General features: G+C 48.1%; 1 protein-coding gene across 1 annotated transcript; it reads left to right on the forward strand.

The window, feature by feature from the left end:
* The first annotated feature begins 2,780 nt into the window (after window positions 1–2,780).
* Window positions 2,781–20,274, forward strand: Medag (mesenteric estrogen dependent adipogenesis). Its single transcript, XM_059249215.1, has 5 exons — window positions 2,781–3,238; window positions 13,077–13,186; window positions 16,673–16,785; window positions 16,955–17,240; window positions 19,396–20,274. The coding sequence occupies exons 1-5, from the start codon at window positions 2,958–2,960 to the stop codon at window positions 19,518–19,520; spliced, it is 915 nt and encodes a 304-aa protein (XP_059105198.1). The 5' UTR covers window positions 2,781–2,957; the 3' UTR covers window positions 19,521–20,274.
* The last annotated feature ends 493 nt before the right edge of the window (window positions 20,275–20,767 follow it).

Consider the following 20,767-nt stretch of genomic DNA (forward strand, 5'->3'; position numbering starts at 1 on the left):
TTTACGGAAGGAATCAGCAGCAGCAGCAGCAGCAGCCCAGAGTAGATGCATTGACCAGCAAGAGTGAAAGCTAAGTGAGGAAAAGAGGCAAAGCCTTCTTTCTTCCACGTCCTTTCATCTAGGTGGCTATCAGAAGCACTGCCCGTGTTTGGGGTTGGTTTTCCCATATTAATTAAGACAATCAAACAGTTCCCAACAGACACACCCACAGGCCAGCCTGATGTAGACAATCCATCAAGACTCGCTCTAGGTGATTGGACATTGTGTGAAGTTGACCATCACAGTTGCTGAACAGGACCATTTAAAGCTCTGAAGCTGAAAGGCTTCCCCTGTGCTTTGATGATGTAACTATCACCCCAGTAGGGGCACATGAAGATGGCAAGATCTTCAGACTGTCTTCCTCTTAACTACAAGCCTAACCGTGTGCATGCATGTGTGTGCACACACACATGTCCACTCTTCTATAAGGAGGGTTTTCAGTGTAACACCAATGCTGTATTGTGAACCTAGTTGTAAACAATTCAAATGCATACATATAGTTATGGGGTGTGCTTCCCCAGGATCAAAGACTCAAACCATAAGAATTCACTGCTGATGAGAGAAAGAAAAAAAAGGTAGCGTTCCTTTGGAAAACAGTGACATCCTGTCATAGTTAATTTTTGTCAACTTGACATAAACCCTGACATACCTGGGAAGAGGGTACTATTAGTGTAGTATTAATGCAACTCCACGTGTTAAAAGGGAGGTTTATTTTGTGGGGTAACTTACAAGTGAAGAGATAGGTTACAGGGTCTGGGAAAGGTGTAGCGCAGTCCAGCGCTGTTCTCTGGAGAACTCTGCTCGGTCTACCTCTAGCGTCCAGGGTCCAGGAACCAAGAGAGCTGGCACATCTGGATCTTGGGTCTTAAGGGCTCCTGTCTCAGCCCCGCCTTGTAGGCATGATGGTTACTGAAGCCTCAATGGGGGTTGGAACTTCCAGATCAAAGCTGGAATGGCTACCCACTACAGGGTACCTCAGCTGAGAAATTGCCTCCATCAGATTGGCTTGTGGGTACATCTATGAGGGCATTTTCTTGATTCTTAATTGGTGTAGGAGGACCCAGCCCACCATGGGCAGCTCCATTTCCTAGGCAGGTGGGCCTGGGCTGTATAAAAAAGTCTGGGGGAAGGCCAGTAAGCAGTGTTTCTCCATGGTCTCTGCTTCAGTTCCTGCCTTAGGCTTTGTCTTCCCTTGATAATGGACTGGGCTGTAATTTGTAAGCCAAAGAAGCCCTTTCCTCCCCATATTGGTTTTGGTCAGTGTTTTATCATAGCAACAGAAAACAGACTTGAACGTACATGTATCCAGAGCCTCGCATAGCCTCCTATCACTTATCCCAACAATTCCGTTTCTGAAAGGTAGAGTGCCGAAAAAGATCAAAGTGTAAAGATGTGTCATTGTTTGTAGTACGGGAAAAACAAAGTGATTTTAGTGTTTCAGGAAAGAAAAGTCCAGACAAGAGTACATTCCCTTGATGGAAGATGGCATAGTGGTTCGAAACACAGTTTGCAAAGTCAAAGCCATTTGAAACGCAACATGCATTTACTGTTAAACAAGGAAAAGTTCCCAGCACCCACATGGCACTTGTAACTCCAGTTCCAGGGGATCTGACTGATGTGTTCTTCTGGACTCTGCATGTATGCAGTCATGTAGTGAACATACATATATGCAAGCAAACATTCATACACAAAAATAAAAATAACAAAATCTTCAAAAAATAAAGAATAAATAAAATACAGCGAAACAGTTTTTGTTAGATTCAACTAAACCCAGGCACCAGGGAGGTACTCAGAGACAAACTGAATAGTCTCTGGATTCGACTACAAGTCCTACCTTCCCGACTCAGCGCTGCCTGGACTCAGTGCTGCCTGGGGTCTCCTGCCCTCTCCTGCAGGTTTATCTAGAGAAGACCTTCACTCGGTCAGTGTAACTTGCTTAGTTGGATGGTAGCAGGGTTTGTGGTTATTTGCCTATCTTCATTTAATTAAATTTAAAGGGATAATGGTCCTTTCATCCTCGAGAAACTTGTAAGCACGTAGCGAGAGCACCCAAGTATCTATAAACTATAAACTGATGATCAGATTCTGGTATTGGGGAGCTCAGCCCACAGGGGAGGCCTGCTAGGGTCTTCTGACTTGGATCCAAGCACATAGCTACCAAGGATTCCCGGGAGCCTCAGGAACAAGAGGGTCGAGAAATGGGGTGCACAGGGGATGCAAAAAAGCCTTGTGGGAAAGTGGCTGGCTGCTCGTGGAAGGATGCTGGGTGGGTGGGAACCCGCTCCAGGAAGGGCCGAGAGAAGGACTAGCCAGATCATCTAGGTGGAGGTGGAGGAAGCTGGAGACGAGACTGGGCATGGGATGGGGAATGTAGATGCCGTGGAGCTCCCAGCCTGAGCTCCGAAAGCCCCTGGGCCCCAGGTGGAGAGGTGGTCGGTAACCCTGTGTAGTCCTCTGGGAGCAATGGTACCTGAGGGATGGATGGGCACTGCACCAGGCCTGGGCATCTGTCGCGGGGAAGATGCTGCACCGGGCAGTGCGCACCAGGCAGGGAGGGCCCCACTCGGGGGCTGAGTGTCTGACCCCAGTGGGATGACTAAGTTCGTCTTGGCTGTGAGCAGGCGAGGTGGGAGTGCGCCAAGTTATGAAACGCTGATTGCTCTGCTGGAGTGGAGCATCTGGGGTCCTGCCTGGGGGCCGGAGGGGCGTGCCCGGTGCCTGATAAAAGGGGCTGCCCAGCGCGGGGACCGCTTTCTCCTCCGTGCCTTGCCTGCAGCACTCCTCCAGGGTGAGCAGCCTTCAGGGTGACGGGAGGGCTCCCGAGCGACTGCTGCATGCAGTAGTCCTCGGACAGACAGGCTTAATCCTCCCACTTGGCGACCTTCTGGGTAGGAAGGGGACCGAGCCACAGCCTGGTTATGGCCGCCGCGGCGTGCGAACCTGTGGCTAGACCCAGCCTGACCTCCATATCGTCCGGGGAGCTCCGCAGCCTGTGGACGTGCGACTGCGAGCTGGCCCTGCTGCCCCTGTCGCAGCTGCTCCGCCTGCAGCCTGGGGCCTTCCAGCTGCGTGGTGAGCAGCTCGTGGTGCCCGGGCCGGGGGAACCCGCCACGGACGCGCGAGGGGGCTTCAACGTCTTCGGGGACGGCCTAGTGAGCTTCGACGGGCAGCTGTACCGCCTCAGCAGCTACATCAAGAGGTGGGTGGCCACGCTGTGCGCCCTAGCCCGTAGCTCTGCCCCTGCAAATCTTCTACCTGGCTGCGGTCCCCTCCCTCTCTAGGAGACCTGGCCATCCTACCTGCCATCTATCCGCTTGAATCCCCCCTCCCCCGCTTTTTTTTTGCAGCTAAGAAGGGCGTCTTGCTGACAGTGTAGTGAGGACAGGGTGGGAGCACACTCAGCCCCACCCAACACGCCAGCTGGTGGCTGCTTTTTCCATTATGCCATTAACTGGGTCAGATGAGCTCAGTGCGCAGGCACACCCTTCAGGGGAGGACTAGAACGCAGATCCCCAACCTAGCTTTAGTCCTGAGCACTAATAACTATTCAGCAGAAGCATGCAGAAAGGTCATTTTCTTGGGGGTAGTAGTTGCTCTCTTGATGTTTCTTAAACCAATCAGTCATAGTGGAGAAGAAAGCAAAGCCCCCAGAAGCCCAATCCAGAGCCGTTGTCGGCTTGACAGCTAGGGCAGAAATAAATGCAAAGTGTGTCTTCCTGGTTTGCTGCAGAGTGTACTGCGAGACCCCAGCCTTCATCCAATGCTTCTCCCGAACTGTTGTGGCCAAAGCGACTCAAACACTGCTTGGTAGACTTGAAGGAGTCAAGGATGCCGAAGCAGGCTTTGATCTCAGTGGCATAAGGGAGGACTGTCCATGCTGGATTCCACTTGGCTGGGTCACCCTGCAGGAAGACCCTTATACATGTTTAGTAGGGTGCTGAGTGTCCCAGAAGTAGGTCGGGAGTCTGAGCAATGCAACAGGCCAGATGTGAAGATATAATGCGTTTGCCACCAGGAAAGGTTGATGTGTACTCTGTGGAAAGGGTGGAACCCAAGGGCCAAGCAAAGGAGAGACATTGACAGTCCATTCTTCCCACTGCACGTAGGACCCTCAGGAATGCATGGGTTTTGAATGCTTGAGAAAACATCCCCTACCAAGAATTTCTCTTTGGTAGGTAAATAAAAATACCAATTTGTAAGAGGAAGTGGGAAGAGCTAAGTTAGAAAGCAGGTTTAGGCTGGGGAGATGGCTCAGTGCCTGAAGTGAGGGGACTTGAGTTCGAATTCGCACCATCCATGTGAAAATGTCCGTGTGCCTGGAACCCCAGCGCTAGGGGCATGAAGACAAGAATGAGGCTTGCTGGCCTCCACCCTGTCCCTAAACTGACAAGCTCCAGAATCAGTAAGAGAACCCATTCAAAACTAATAAGGTGGACATGTATGCATTGGTGCACTTGCATACTCTTATACACACACACACACACACACACACACACACACACACGCACGCATGCACACATGCATATATGCATGCACAAAAAACCAATTAAAATGTTCCCAATGAACTGAAGCCAAGGTAAGGTGTTTGACGGAATCAGCTCCCCCAATCTTAGTAATAGGATACTAGAAATTTTAGAATAGATTTGAGGCTTGTCATTAATATTTTTCTTTGAACAGCTTTATAAAAGCAAATAAAAACTAGTTGTGGTTCCTGGGAAAGTCAAAGTGTAGTCACCGTGACTGGGTGACACAGAGCAGGGTGCAGGTGCAATTTTATACACACTGGCTTCTCCTCACATGTACTATTGTGTGAAGGATTTCACACCCTGGAGATATGAGGGCTCCACCAAGAAAGACTTAAACAGTGGAATTAGCAAAGTGTTTTCTTGTAGGGGGCATGCCATGGTAGGATCTTGTCTAACTGTGTGGGCAGCCTGAGGAGGGCTGGGAGGGAACTGAGTCTGATGGAGGACTGGGCTCTGTGCAGCAGCCGGAAGGTGGAAACATTCTGAACTTAGCCTAATCAAGAGTCTCCTGCTCTGATGGGCAAGATGGATCCAGTTGGCACTGACTCTGGAGATAGCATTACCTGTGGCACAGGTCTGACCTCGCTGTTTCCAGTGTCTTGGAATTTGATGAAAAGAAATGATTGCAAAGTAGCAAGGAAGCTTTATTTTTCTACGAGAATTTTTTAAACTATTTTTAAATTATGTGTAGGTGTATTGGAATGTGTGTGTGTATGTGAGTACAGATGCCAGTGAAGACCAGAGGCATCAGATCCCTTGGAGCCGGAGTCACAGAGGCTTGTGATGATCCATCTCCCCAGCCCCAGGAAAACTTTCTTCAAAGCAAAGCAATCATACAAATTAGTCACGAATATGCTGCTAAGAGTGGCAGTGGACCACTTGAATGAAGATATCTGAGCCCAATGTTACCCTAGGCTTCTTTATATGGTGGGAAGGAAGGAGGAGCTGATATCTTTTCCTTTTTAAAAATCATTTTTATTGTATGAACGTCTTGCCTGCTTGTATGTATGTTTGTCATGTGTGTGTGTGGTCCCCATGGAGACCAGAAGAGAACAGAGGAGCTGGTTTCTCAGGGACGTAGTTTGGGTGGCTGTGTTGATTGACAGGTTGGATTATGCAAGCTGTTGCTCACTGCACACACCCCTTTCCATGTTGCATCTGATTTTCATCATCCACACTGTTGATGATGCACAGGCATGAGGTAGTAACTCGAAGATTCTCCCTCATAGGTCATCAGAGGGCACAGTTGGCCTTATTGTGAATGTGCCCAAAACTAGCTCAAGCCAGATTGCCGTCCTCCCAACTGGTCTGACTGGTGTATAATTAACTAGAATTTAAGTTTGATGGCTGTTAAATGGGGGAGAAAGTTATTCCCCTGTTCCCAGTGGAGGGCTGCAGCTCGATGCAGGTGGATATTCTAGATTGCTAACAGGTTGCTAGGTGCATTGTTTTGGTGTGTGTGCGCGCGTGTGCGTGTGCGTGCGCGTGCATGTGTGTGTGTGTGTGCGTGTGTGTGTGTGTGTGTGTGTGTGTGTGTGTGTAGTTTGCAGGTAAGGGTTGCAAGTGGCTGAGTGCAATATTAGAAGAGAGTGTGTCCACAGCATAGCCCAAACCAAGTGGATTCAAGATAGAGGGCACCAATTTTGACCGTCCCTGACTTGGCGCTCCAGTTGGATTTCCTCAAAGCTGGTGTAGGCAAGTGGCCAAGTGGCCTGCTTTCAACGTGTCTGGCATCTGCAGAATCTGCGTGTCCACAGAACACACTTCACGTTTGTCATAGCAAGGGGAGGCCTAGAGGTGATGGGCTCCAGCAAATTTTTTTTTTTTCAGCCACTACAGCCTTAGGTGTGGGATGGCTTCTAACCAAGAAGAGCTGCCAAGGTGGTTAAGGATTGGGAAAGGCAGGGGCAGGTTCTTAAGCACTTTGGACCCCTGGGCCTTTGAAAACTGGGCAGAGACCTTCCCAGAAATGTAGATGCAGTCCCAGTGTCCCCGGCCGACTCAGATGTGTGGGTAAGGATCCTGCTCTACTAATTAACTAGGTTTTATATCCCCCATGATGAGCATTCTGGGTGCAGAATAATTCCACAGTGTAATCAAGAGGCAGGGCCTCAAAGGTGTGTTCTCTTCCTTTCCTGGGGCCCTTTCCCAGAACCCCTCAAAAATGCTAAGAGCCAGCCGGGCGGTGGTGGCGCACGCCTTTAATCCCAGCACTCGGGAGGCAGAGCCAGGCGGATCTCTGTGAGTTCGAGGCCAGCCTGGGCTACCAAGTGAGTTCCAGGAAAGATGAAAAGCTACACAGAGAAACTCTGTCTCGAAAAACAAAAACAAAAACAAAAACAAAACAAAACAAAAAAATCTGTCTTAATTTGTGGAGTTATTATGAGCAAATCTTTACCAGCATCATTATTTTTCTTTTAAGTTCAAGATTTCTATCCATGTCATATCTAAAGCCTGCTCAAGACACTACGCTCATGTAATGGTTACCAAGTGACTTGAAAGGCCAACCCACATTGACCAGCGCGTACACACACACACACACACACACACACACACACACACACACACACACTCGTCTTCCCCCTAGGATGCAGCCTCTTACCGACATGCGTTGGCAAGTCTGGCAAACGTGACCTCGCATTCTGACTGTGCCCTGTTCCCCTGGCATGAAAGAGGCTGCTGGGTAATCTAAACAGATAAAAGAAGTGTGCCTGCTAATGTTGGTTGACTTGAGTCTCCAGAAGGGTGCGAAGTATTTCACAGTTGTCGGCTTGTGAAATCTTACAAAGTGGGGTCTATTGTTGTTGCTTGCTTTTTATGACTGGAAAATAAGGAATGAACCTGTGGAAGACGCTGGAATCAGCTGAACCGTGGTTTCTAAGTAGCGCTGTCAGACTATGCCTGTGTTTCCAGGAAACTGCCACAAACAAGAAGCGGTTCTGCCTTCCAATGGCTGGTGGTAGCTTCTCGCACTTCCAGAGGCCCCCAAATAAATAACTGGGTTTCCATCAGCTGTTCACATTGACCATAAATTGGCCTTGTAAAGGAACGAAGGGCAGAGGTTTTTAAGGAAGAAAATATAGAATCTGCCTGGCCCTATCTACAGCTGAACAGTTGGGAGATAAGCAACCCTGTCAGGGTGCCCGCCCTGTGGGGTAAAATGCTTGGAATCATGGGTAGAGATGAGTAGGTGTGTGCTGTCCAAGCCTGACCTCCATCCCACAGGGAGGAGTGACAGCCGGCTGCCAGCCCTGGTGGGGCCACAGTTCCCTGAGTCAGCTTGCAGGTCTCTACTCGGCCGCTTGGGCCCTGTCCTGCGACCCCCTCCTCTCCCTCCTGTCTCAGATGTAGAAACTGACGTGTGCAGCACCCTTCTCCAGGACACACAACACTGGTGAAATGACGCCCGTCTGCACACTGAACTGTGAGCAGGGTGAGATCCAGCCTAGAGGAGGTGTGTGTGAGCCTGAGTGGCAAGTTCTGCCCTGCATCTGTGGAGGGACCCTGAGGACATTTTCTTACTTTTTTTAAAGTAAGCTTCCTTGGCTGTTAGATGAGAATAATGACCACCTTATAAAATAAAAATTAAGTGTTAAAATAAAATAGGGATGGAGAGATGGCTTAGTGAAGACAGGCATTTCATTCCCAGCACCCTTGGCAGATGGCTCACAATGGTCTAGGGTATCTGGTGTGCCCCCTTCTGGCCTCTGTGGGCACTGCACTCACACGCCCAAACACATCCACAGAAACATGTATACACATAATTAAAAATAAAACCTATTAAAAATAATCATCTCAGTTATTAGAATTAGAATTGGTGAAGTCCTGAAGAAATAAATACTGGTACATACTGAACCCTCATCCGCTGTTAGTTTTTGTGTTTTTACTAAGCCTCACATGGGGGCCCCAGAAGCCTCCTTGGAACTGGATTTGATCTGGTCACCCTCTCATGAGAAGCTCACCTATTTGGCTGATGATGAAAATGAGTTTCAGAAAAGTTAAATAGCCTCAGAGATCCCAGCCCAGGCACTCTAAGGCTTCAGACACACTGAATCCTTTCCTGGCTTGTTCCCCGGAGCCTCGCTATGGTTTTAAGCCACACCATCTGCTTCCTAGTCCCAGCACACCTGGTCATTGTTAGATGCCTGCCTGCCTGCTGACACCCAGCCACCCACCCCAGCCTCCCCCTCCAGCCACAGCAGCCCTTTTTTTTTTTTTTTTTAGTTTTTCGAGACAGGGTTTCTCTGTGTAGCTTTGCGCCTTTCCTGGAACTCACTTGGTAGCCCAGGCTGACCTCGAACTCACAGAGATCCGCCTGGCTCTGCCTCCCGAGTGCTGGGATTAAAGGCGTGCGCCACCACCACCCGGCCACAGCAGCCCTCTTGCTCACTGCCTGTGTATGTATGTTTGGCTTGACAGAGCAGTGTCTCACCTGTACCTACCTTGGCTTTCCCCTGAGGTCTCTGTGTGAGAATGATGGGCCAACTTTTAAGTCTAGGTGGTGCGGCGCCCTTTTCCATTGGTGTTTCTCAAACGGTTGGCCACTTAACATGCAGATTTCCCGGGGTTCTTGATAAAACACAGATTCTGGTTGGATGAAACTGGACAGAGGCTTGAGTTCTGCACTTGGATGAGGTCTCAGCCATGCTGATGCTATTGGTCCAGGGACCACACCCTGAGCAAGAAGGACTCTGCCTCTGCCATTGCACACTGAATCAACATGTTTGACCTGGTTCTCAGATGCACCACGTGGCTCCTGGTGGCAGAGATATTTTCTTTCTCATCTTGGTGTTAGCAGGCCCACCTCACAGTGGGTCACAGAGAGCTATGGCTAAGGGTCACAGTGAGGCTTGTTTCTGGACTGGAGTTCACACATCACTGAGCTTGGACATGAATTACGTCTTAGTTTGAAACATGGCTTTCTCTGACATTGTCCTGCTCTCTGGCCTTTGCCCTGAGGTCAGGCTTAGAAAGTGATAGTCTAAAAGTAATTTGGGGACCGTGTAAAATGAAGAAATGATAGTTAAAAGGACCTGTTATCTTAAAGTTGTTTACATTTTACCATCCCCTATGATAACTTTAGCAAATATAATATTCAGTGCACAGAGGTGACATTTGCATTACTAATTCAGAAGTGTTCGTGATTAAACATGGAATAACTAGTCCCTAATGCCATCTAGTAAGACATCTTGAATTAAAAGCAATAACTAAATGCCAGACAGATACTGAAACACCTATGGAACTGAATGATGAGACCCTTTGATCTTGTTTTTTTTTTGTAATGAATTTTATATTTTAATAAACACCCACATTTACTTATTTCATTGGAATTTTGACACGTTAGACAAAGAGACCGTAACTGGGAACTGGGAATGGAGGAATTAATGAGGTAGAGTAGCATCCTTTCACTTAAGTTACTTGTGGTTAACGCGGGTCAAAAACCCTAAAACTGAAAGCTTCAAAAAATTAATAAATGGTGCATTTTAAATTGTGTACCGTTGTGAATTGCATGACACAATCTTTTGTTCCATTCCTCTCCACCCCAGCGTGCGGCTTATCCCTTTGTCCTGAGTCTGCAGGCTGTGCTCACTACCCGTCTGCCATCATTTAGACTTCCAGCTTTTTAGCTCCACTGTCTAGGTATTACAGATTGCAGCCCTGTGTCCAGATGTGGTGCCATCCAATGGTTCCAACACCTTCTGCATGGATAAGAAGGGATCCCTGTGGTTCTTCTTTGTGACTGGGTTAGATATAGGGAATGTATCTCTTTCCTATAAATTATGCTCTCAAAACTCTCCGATGTGCAGTGTTTGCCCACACCTGGGATGAATGGCCACACCTGGGATGAATGGTGCTTGAAGTGGCCTCTGGATCACCAAAGGCAGGTCAAGTCTGCTGCCCCTGTTTTTACTGTTCAGTTATTTCATTCAGCTCACACTATACAGAATGTGATCATGTGTAGTTTAGACATAGACTCTATATGTGACTTCCTAGATCCTCTTCTCTGCATCCAACCATGGCTCTCTGAAGGCCTTCCACAGAATTCTAAGGGGCCCCCTTGTTCTTCCAGCTAAGGATCGTTTCTGACTTGATGTTTTTAATCTTTTTCTTGTACTGTGGGTTTGTTCGAAAACAATTTGATGATAGCAGAATTCAGCGATGTCTCCGGTCAGACTTCAGTTGACGTTATAGGGAGAAGGACGGGCCACACTGTCGTCCTGTGAAACTGCTCCTTTGGGGCTCCATTGTACAAGAGCACCAGGTGCTTCCTTCCTCCAGAGCGCAGCCAGCAGATTGCAGAACAGAGGCAAAGGAATTGCCTTGGAAAAGGTGGTGAGAGTGCTATCTGGGTGGGTGGGTCACAGGCGCCACACACACACACACACACACACACACACACACGCACACGCATGCACATACATACACACGGAGCGAAACAGAAAGCAGGAAACAGTTCAGAGGCTAGTGAGCTAAGGCTCTCGGTTTAATCACTCTCCGACTCCAGTCTGATAATTCAATATTTCTGGGAAATCAAGCCAGGAGACAAGCAAGCAAAAGCCTCCAGGTGGGCACCCTCCCCTGCACTTCTGACCCACGCCTGCATCCTGTCTGTGGGAGTTGTAAGCATGGGAGGGACTCAGGGCTAGTGAGTGGCCGCGCCCCTTGTAGCAGGGAGCTGCTTCCCAAGGCTGTGGTGTTCCCGTCAAGCCCTGAAGGACTGACTGCCTTTCAGACAAGAAACACCTGGAGCTGTCTGATCACAGCTGAATGGCAGAGTCTGCCCAGTGTAGCCACAGGCAGCCCCTGCTGTTGGTCAGCTGGCCCATTCACTCCAGGCAGATGCTTCATCTGGATCAACTCAGAACCAACCCAAGCTTAAGAAGGACCATGGCTGAGGCATCATCCACCTGCTGGCTGCCATTCCGCCTGCCTGCACCCACGCAGACTCTGAGCTTGGGACAGCTAGGAAAGGAACCATCCCCTCTGTCCTAGTTACTGCTGTGCTGTGAAGAGACTCCATGACCAAGGCAACTCTCGTAAAAGAAAGTATTTCATTGAGACTTGCTTACAGTTTCAGAGGGTGAGTCCATCATGGCGGGAAGCAGACAGGCATGGCATTGGAACAGTAGCTGAGAGCTTTACATCCTGATGTCAGGGTTGTAGGCAGAGAGGAGAGACTGGGCCTGACATGGGCTTTTGAAACCTGTCCCCAGTGACACACCTCTTCCAACAAGACCAAGTTCCTAGTTCTCAAACATTCAAGTGTATGATTCTAAGGGGGCCGTTCTCATTCAGACTACCACACCCCCAAAATAAGCCAATTTGCATTTGGATGTTTTTGTTACCTACACAGAGCCATAGAAAGGCTGTTTGGAAAAACTGGAGGGTAGTGAGGGAAAGCTAACTCACAGGATGAGTCAGGACTCCGGGAGACCTTTCTAGAGGAGAATAACAAAATTTAATGAGGATATGGGCAGAAATCCATTAACAGTTTGATTTTTGTAATTACATGAGCCATGGGCTTTTGAAACCTGTCCCCAGTGACACACACAATGGAGGAAATGTGAATTAGTAATAGTTTGTAAGAAAAATGATTAATGGTATGATCCACGCAGGAAGGTGTGCTAATCTTGGGATTAGAAGGGGGTGGTGGGGGAGGAGATAGAAAATTCCAGACCTATTAGGCAGGATGAAACCACTGGAGAAGACTCAGTGAATTCTACTTCTTCAGTTTTATTCTTTTGTTTTGTGTTGTGTTTATGGTTAAGGGGAAGGTTTTTTATTGTAGATATGAGAGAGAGAATAGCCAGAGGCATCTAGAAGGGTCCAGAGCGGGGAGAGAAAGTAATAGATGAAAGACGGCTGGCAGAATGAACCTGGCCATAGGAGAAGAAGAAGCAGAACAGAGGAGAGAGAGAGGGACACACACACACACACACACACACACACACACACACACACACACACGAGAGAGAGAGAGAGAGAGAGAGAGAGAGAGAGAGAGAGAGACAGAGAGAGACAGAGAGACAGAGAGAGACACACAGACACACACACACACACATGAGAGAGAGAGAGACAGAGAGAGACAGAGAGAGACAGAGAGAGAGAGGAGAGACACAGAGAGGGAGAGGAACATAGAGAAAGGGAGATCATGGGAGAGGGAGAGAGACAGAAAGACAGGGGGAGGGGGTTGGTTCATTATTGACTGGAACTTAGGACTCCAGATGAACTCTTTGCCCGCACGATGTATGACGTTGGTCTCCTCTGGCTTCTCTGAAAGCAACACATTGATACCAAGCCACTCCAATGACCACAGAACCCTCAGCCACTCAGCAATGACCCGAAGGTGATTTCCTTATGTGTATAAAATGTGGTGACCTCTATTAGGACACATTTTAGGAAACATCCCTCAAAGGCCACGGCTGAGGTAGGTGCATGTCCAGTTTGAACATCCCGCTCCTCACATGGGAGTGGATGTTACATCTGCAGTTATTTCTGCTTTTTCCATAGATATGTGGAACTGACCACCTACTCTGATTATAAAGACTACAGGGAAACGATACTGAGCAAGCCCATGCTATTCTTTATTAATGTGCAGACCAAGAAGGACATCTCAAAAGGTAGGTAGATCAGTAATCTTCATTTGGTTCTACCTTGCTGGGTGGTGGGCTAAGGTAGGAAAGAGGCCGGAAGAAGGGAGGGTAGATGTCAGCTATACAGAGGGCAGCAGCAAGCTAACTGCTCTGTGCATCCATTTGGAGAACTGCACACACTGGCTCAGTGAACTTCTGATGATGGAAACCCGTCTTTGACTTATCACTTCCTGTTCAGGCAGGAAGTGACCTGACACGGAACCTTCAGAGGTTTGACTTCCTTTCTAGACAGGAAATGATCTGACATTCTGGGCCTTCTGGAGTTGTAGGAATGGTTGGAGTGGTGAAACCCTCATGTATCACATATTGTGTCTGAGGCATGCTTCATCATCACTAGCTGACCCAACAATGTAGGGAACCTGTCATCCAAATGGGGCTGTTTTTGAACATAAAAGTAGGTATAGTTGATAATTCTTATTTTGAAAAGATTTAAAATTCTTATTTTTTCAATTAATTTTATGTAGATGGATGTTTGGTCTTCACATATATTTGTGTATCACTTGTATTCCTGATATACCCTTGGAGGCCAGAGAGGGCATTAGATCTCCTGGAACTGGAGTTACAGATGGTTGTGAGCCCCCATGTGGGTGTGGGGAATAAAATGTAGGTCCTCTGAAAAAACAACTAATGTTCTTAACCTCTGAGCCATCTCTCCAGCCCTTAAATTTTATTTTAAATTATGTGTATGTCCAGTGTGGTATATGCCCATGAGTACAGTATCTTCAGGGACTAGGCAAGGGCATTGGAGTCCCCGGAACTGGAGTTACAGATGGTTGTCACCCACCTGATGTGTGTGCTGGAAACCGAATCCAGGTTCTGTGCAAGAGCAGTTCATGCTTTTAGCTCCCGACTCATCTCTCTGTCCCCACAGTTAATAATTTTTCTAGGCTAGAGGTATAAAGTTCTACTGTGGTAGGATGCAGAGTAATCCTCCTTTTTTTTGTTTTGAAGGTAGTTGTAGGTGCTTAAAGTTTTGTGTCCCTAGGTGTTAGAGTTGCATGTTTAAACACTTCTCTTTATGGTTTTCAGGGTAAGTGGTAACAACCCTGTAACTCAAATTCCAATATGAACGTTTCTCCATTTTTCCTCTCTCCTTCTGCTCAGTGATAATGCTGGAGAGTCACCAGCATAACACTCTGTGATAAGAGGAAAGTTCTAGAACTTGAGTCTAAGTAGTATTCTTTATTTACTTGTTTTTGTTTTTGAGACAGAGCTTCTCTGTGTAGCTCTGGCTGTCCTGGAACTCACTCTGTAGACCAGGCTGGCCTTGAACTCAGAGATCCACCTGCCTCAGCCTCCCAAGTGCTGGGATTAAAGGCATGCGCCACCTGGCCTATATAGTCTAAAGAGAGTTCAGGGTAATAAGTAGTGACAGGCTCATTTCAGACAGACCCCTCAAGCCTCCTCTCTCAGTTAGTTATTGGAGCACTCTCCGTTCTTCATTCTCAACTCAAAGTCAGAATGTTCTGTTGGCAGGAGAGGCCAGAGCACAGCCAGCGGCGACCAGCCCCACCCTAGTACCACGTGTGCTCTGGCTTGGTGATGTGCAGGAAGCTGGCCAGGTCTCCAGGACTGTAACTGACAGATATACAAGTACACCCCCCCTGACTTGTTCCCCCAGGGGGATCTACAGAAAGAATGAGAACTCTTAGTTTAGCATTTTAATCCAAGTTCTAAGAATGGCGCAAGAAGGAATCTGTAAGAGATTCATGGATAGGGCATAGCTGTATGATAATGTCTACGGGAGGAGGTATGGGACCCCAACAGCTAGCCAACTGTGAGAAAAGCTAGCATGCAAAAAGTTATATGATATAAAAAAAGAAAAGATGGCTTATCTTACACAATGATGACTGTAACTAAGGGAACATGTCAGCCCTGCTGCTATTCTAGACTACATTTTATGCAAATTAGGAGTTACCATGTCCTCGAGACCAGCACTGAGAAGTCTGTCATAGTAAACATGCAGATTGACAGATCTGTAAATGTGTAGTGTGCAACCTGCCCCGCTGTGGGATAGACTCAACCTGGGTGTTTAATGAGCCTTTCAAAGGTCTTGGTTGATTTGCATGAAATTCAATTCCAAGCTCCAACTAGCCTGCTCGCTTTATTTTTCTCTCTCGTCTCAAGTAGCCTATAAGGTGGTTTCTATCTAAAATTCCTTTTAAAAATTCAGAAGAAGGGAAAACATGGGTAGGAAAACTAAAAATGAGTAAGAGTGGTATAAAATGCATTCAGGGCTGGAGAGATGGCTCAGCAGTTAGGAGCACTGGCTGCTCTTCCAGAGGACCTGGGTTCAATTCCCAGCACCCAGGTGGAGTTACAGCCAGCTATAACTCCAGTTCTAGGCACATGACAGCCTCTATTGGCCTCTGAGGGCACCAGGCATGCAAGTGGTACATAAATATACATGCAGGCAAAACACCACACACAAAATTAGAATAAATAAATCTTCAAAAAACGCATTCCTTAACAATGTAAACCCACGCCTTTGGCCCACAGCGTTTGCCTCTGAGATATCTCAAAGGCAACAGAATATTCTCAAAATCACATAACAGCTGGTCGCACACTTAAACAGGGACTGGCGTGCCTGTCTTGCCTCACTTGATAAAGTAATTTGGGCTTGGTTCCGGGGTCTGGAAAAGAGATTAGCAGTTAATAAGATTCCAATTTTTAAAAAATGAGGAAATGGGGAAGACTCCCTTTGTTTCTATTGTGTGTGTTGGGGAAGACTCGGGGCAGACGCCACCTCCAGTGCCTTGGTGATTGGAACTGCAGCCTGGAGCAACAGAGAGGGCATAAGCAGGGGTTCTCAACCTTCAGCATGCTGCAACCCTTTAATACAATTCTGTATGGTGTGGTGACCCCCAATCATAAAACTACAGTTGCTACTTCATAACTATAATTTTGCTACTGTTATGAATCATGATGTAACTATTTGATATGCAGAATATCTTATACGTGACCCCTGAGGGGGTTGTGACCCACAGGTTGAGAACTACTGGCTTACAGGTTTAGGGAGTCTAAAAACCATCCTGGAAACCACATTGTAGAGGCAGGAACCTATTGGAGCAAGCTCTCTTCTGACTTCTGTGCGCATACCTTTGAGTGCACACACAAACACAATCAATAAACGAATGTAAAAAAAAAAAATTACAGTAAGAACCTTTTCCACACTGGAGACACGCTGTGGAGGGGAAGTTCTTCTGCAAGGCGCTTTTGACTTCCAAGGTGATCCCTAGACCTGCTTTCACAGTAACCCAGAGCACCTTTCAAAGGGACAAAGTTTTGGGGAACGTTGTTAGAAATCTCGCAGGACATCTGAGGAAGCAGGCGGCAAAGAAAGTAGCTGTATGAAATCTTCCAAAGCGGCTCCAGGCATGCCTTTGCGGATCAGAAGAAGCACGTTCCTGTCGCACAGACACTTTTTCTGACTGCTGCTTGCTTGACTTCTAGAAAGGACCTATGCGTTTCTTGTGAACACAAGGCACCCCAAGATAAGAAGACAGATAGAGCAGGGGATGGACATGGTCATTTCCTCGGTGATTGGAGAAAGCTACAGACTTCAGGTGAGCTGGGCTTTCAGCAGGAGGGCTACCTCCTTGCAAAGGGACCGCTTCCCTCCTGATGGACCGCCCTCTCGGTGAGCAAGGCTGCAGACATTCGGGTTGCGGTTGATTCTGTAATGTCCACGGTGGTTTTGTGCTCCGTGTCATTGAATTATTTTCTCTCTTTCAGTTTGATTTCCAGGAAGTAGTGAAGAATTTTTTCCCTCCAGGAACTAAAGTGCTCAATGGAGAGAATTTGAGCTTCGCCTATGAGTTCAAGGCAGACGCCCTGTTTGACTTCCTTTACTGGTTTGGGCTCAGCAATTCCACCGTAAAAGTGCACGGAAAGGTTCTGAACTTGACAAGCATGAACCCAGAAAAGAAAGAAACAATTAAGTTGTTTCTGGAAAAAATGAGCGAACCTCTAATCCGAAGGAGCAGTTTCTCTGACCGGAAATTTAGTGTCACATCTAGAGGTATGTGGCACACTCTCAGGGTATGGGAACGGTGGCTAGCTCAAAAGGTGGAGAGTAGGGGTGTGAGCCAAGTGGCCACTCACTGAAATGTCTCTAGACCAAAGAGAACAATGATACCCTGGCACATGCCTTTAGTTCCAGCACGCGGGAGGCAGAGGCAGGTGGGTCTCTGAGTTCAATGCCAGCAGGTCTATACAGCAAGTTCCAGATCAGCAGAGGCTACATAGTGAGTCCAAAAACAAAAACAATGGATACCTGCAACTTGGGGAGGAAGGAATGAGGTGTTTCTTAGCCTAAAAGAGAAGAGGGGCACAATGTTGTGCACCTTTATTCCAGCTGATTGTGAGGGTGAGGCAGGGGGAGGACTTGAGTCCAGGAGTTTGAGGCTAGCCTAGGCAACATGGGGGGAGGGGAAGGGGAATCCTGTTTCAGACAAAAAGAAAAGAGGAGAGAAGAACAAAGAAAAGAAAAAGGAACAAAGATACTGTGCATTTTCTGACATATCAATTATATGATGCAGCAAATGCAGAATGCTAATTTAAATGAAAAACTATTAATTTAAGTATGTATGTTCACTTCAGCACATAGGGTTAAACTACCTTGGGAGAATGCTTCCTCCCCTTTTCATCTGTGTGTGCTCCGGATAACAGAGCCGTCAGCCAGCTTGCATGTCTCAGTGGCTGTGGTCTCTGTCTTCACGGTGTGTTCGGAGCGGTTCTCAGACACTACAAGAATAACTCCTGGGAAGGTTTCATTTAACAACCTAACATGACATATGGTGGGCTTTGGTTCTGAAAGGCACGTGGCTCAGGCAGATGGCTTCTTCCTCTGTGAGCTGCTTTCTGAGGGATAGCGAGTCTGGGCCCCAGAGCACTTCCAGAATCAGGGCTCTGGTGGCCGGTTGCTGCAACCTCCGGCCCAGGGCCCACAGCGCTCCGCCGCCCGCACAGATGTCAGTGGGCTAGATTAATTGTATTTAATGGCAGTTCTTTCTTCCTTTGTGTGCAGCAAGAGTCCTTACTCAGGGGCTTTTTATCCTGGAAATTGTCGGTCTCTCTCCCTCTTTCCTCTCTCCCCCTCCCTCCTGCTCTCGGCCTCCTCCCTCAATGCCCCCCTCCTCTCCTCTTGCTCTTGTTTTTCTTTCTCTCCATCTCTGTTTCTCTCCTCCGTTTCTGTCTCACTCCCCACCCTGCCCTCACCCCCACCTTGCATTGTCTTAGCTTTATCTCTCTCCCTTACATCACAACCCAAAGCATTGTGGGTGGTCTCCCCTGGCCCTGGCTGTGCCTATACGCCTGGTCCTCCGTCTCACCCACCGCATCCCCAGCATCCTGGACAGCATTCCTGACTCACCCTCTGTCCTGTTACCTGCTTAGGGTTTCCACTAGGGCCCGTGTGGTATGAAAGTGTCACCCTTCCTAGAAAGTTCCCACCCCCACCCCCGCAGCCAGGTCTAGGGCCTCCTCAGCTCCTGAGCTCTGGAGAGGATGGCCCCTGGGAGTTGGCACAGCTATGGCACATCTGCTGTGCCGGCACGTTGCCGAGCCTGGCACCGGGCTCTCGGACTGACTGGCGGCCCACCGAGGCCGCCAATCTGTTCTGTCCACACCAGAGGCTGCCCTCTAGCTGGGAATGTAACCCAGTACTAGAGCGCTTGCCCAGCATGAGGGAAGGAAGCCCTGCAAGGTGAATACACCAACCAACAGCCGGAACCTGACCCCTGACCTCTGACCTCTGTCTCAGCATCTGTTTCCCCGCCTGCTGTTCACCTCGGATCTCCAGCCCACAGGAAAGCAAGCAGCGGTCATAGCAACGTGTCAATCAATGTTTTTTTTTCCTTTGTCATGGAGTCTCACTATGTAGCCCTGGCTAGTGTGAAACTTGCTGTGTAGACCAGGCTGGCCATGAACTCACAGAGATCTAACAGCCTCTGCCTCCTGAGTGCTGGGATTAAAGGCACATGCCATCACACCCAGCCAACAGAAATAGCACTGATAAGCAAAAATCAGCACATTTCTATTTAGCGTTTTGAGTGACCCTGTGGAAGCCAGGATTCTCTATTAATTGCTGAAATGGCTGCTTCGGATGAGCTTTAAAGGTACTTTTTCTTTTTGTGGTGATGTGATAATGAACGCCTTATTTACTGTGTTTTTAGGTTCAATAGACGATGTTTTTAACTGCAACCTGTCACCCAGATCATCGGTCACAGAGCCGCTTTTGGCAGAGTTATCATTCCCGAGTGTTCTGGAATCTGAAGAGACATCCAGCCACTTTATCTGATTGGTCTGAACACTCTGGCTGTCATCCTTTGACTGGAGGCCTGTGGCACACAGCAGGCCGAAGGGTGAGAGGAGGGAGGAGGCGGGCACTCCCATCCCTTTGCCAAGCCCCGGTCCTCCAAGGTTCTCTAGAGGGCCCTTTTTTCCCATGTCGCTGGGCATGGTGCCCTGGCTGGTCCAGTGCAGCTGCCTTCCGTCAGGGTTTTGATTATGGGATGGAAGGGCTTTGTCCCTATGGCACAGGGTGCCATTGACATTGAACACTTCTCTGAAGAATCTGAGAAATTCTCAGGGGCCTGCCACCCTGAACTTTGCTTAACACCCTGGCACTCTGGGGACTTTCCTGGCAACTTCTGTGGGAGGCACCTGACTGGGATGTTAACCCTGGTGCTTCGTGGATTATGGAATGGTCCTCTGCTTGGGACACACCTTGAGGCTCACTGACCCAGCAAGCTTGGGGTTAAGTGCTTCTCTTGCAAATGTGTTAGGCAAAGCCTGTACCGTATTTCACTGGGAGACAAGTATGGTTTTTATCCCACCCATGGGGAACCTTGAGGACATTCAAGCTACTGGCTGCTGAAGGATCTGCAGGATGCCAGGATGAACCTGCCTGGGATGCAAAGCTGCCACGTGGTGCGACAATCAACCAGCGAAATGACCTGTCCTCCCGCCCTGCAGGCACACCACACAAGTGGGCATTGGAAAGGCGCTTTTAGCAGTCTTTAACACGAGAAGAAAAGCCCAAGGAGAGCAGGACTGCCGAAGGACACATCAGACATTACATACGTTCCACCTCACGGCTCCAACGGGATTCACTGAAAGGAAAAAAGTATCCAGTCTACACGTAAATGCTTATGCGAGTGGCCGGGGGGGGGGGGGGGGGTGCACACCTGTAATCCCAGCACTTGGAAGCTGGAGGCAGTGGATCAGGACTTCGAGATCATCCCAGCTACATAGGGAGTTTGAGGCCAACCTGGGCTCTTAATGCAGACGATTCTGTCTCATAAAAACAAAGTTCTGCATTTGTGGATTCCTGCAAATAGTCATAAGCAGGCAGATTTATGGGCCTTGTGTATCATTTTTCTATCCTTTAATAACATATTCCCATGCTGCATATTTTGATAATACTACTGATGGGCTGACGTTTGTATCTGAAGTGTTATCTAGTGCATATGCACAATTAAAACTTCTTAGCACTCAACCTGTAATTGATTAAATCTGTGGCCAAAAAGGTATGGGATGGCCCCT

This window comes from Peromyscus eremicus, chromosome 23 (genome assembly GCF_949786415.1).
Source record: "Peromyscus eremicus chromosome 23, PerEre_H2_v1, whole genome shotgun sequence".
Taxonomy (NCBI): domain Eukaryota; kingdom Metazoa; phylum Chordata; class Mammalia; order Rodentia; family Cricetidae; genus Peromyscus; species Peromyscus eremicus.

Excerpts from the sequence above, each read along its gene's own strand:
- Medag (XM_059249215.1), top strand. The coding sequence starts at position 2,958 with ATGGCCGCCGCGGCGTGCGAACCTGTGGCTAGACCCAGCCTGACCTCC. Across the intron at positions 3,239-13,076 it reads CTCAGCAGCTACATCAAGAG|ATATGTGGAACTGACCACCT; the intron begins GTGGGTGGCCAC and ends CTTTTTCCATAG. Across the intron at positions 13,187-16,672 it reads CAAGAAGGACATCTCAAAAG|AAAGGACCTATGCGTTTCTT; the intron begins GTAGGTAGATCA and ends CTTGACTTCTAG.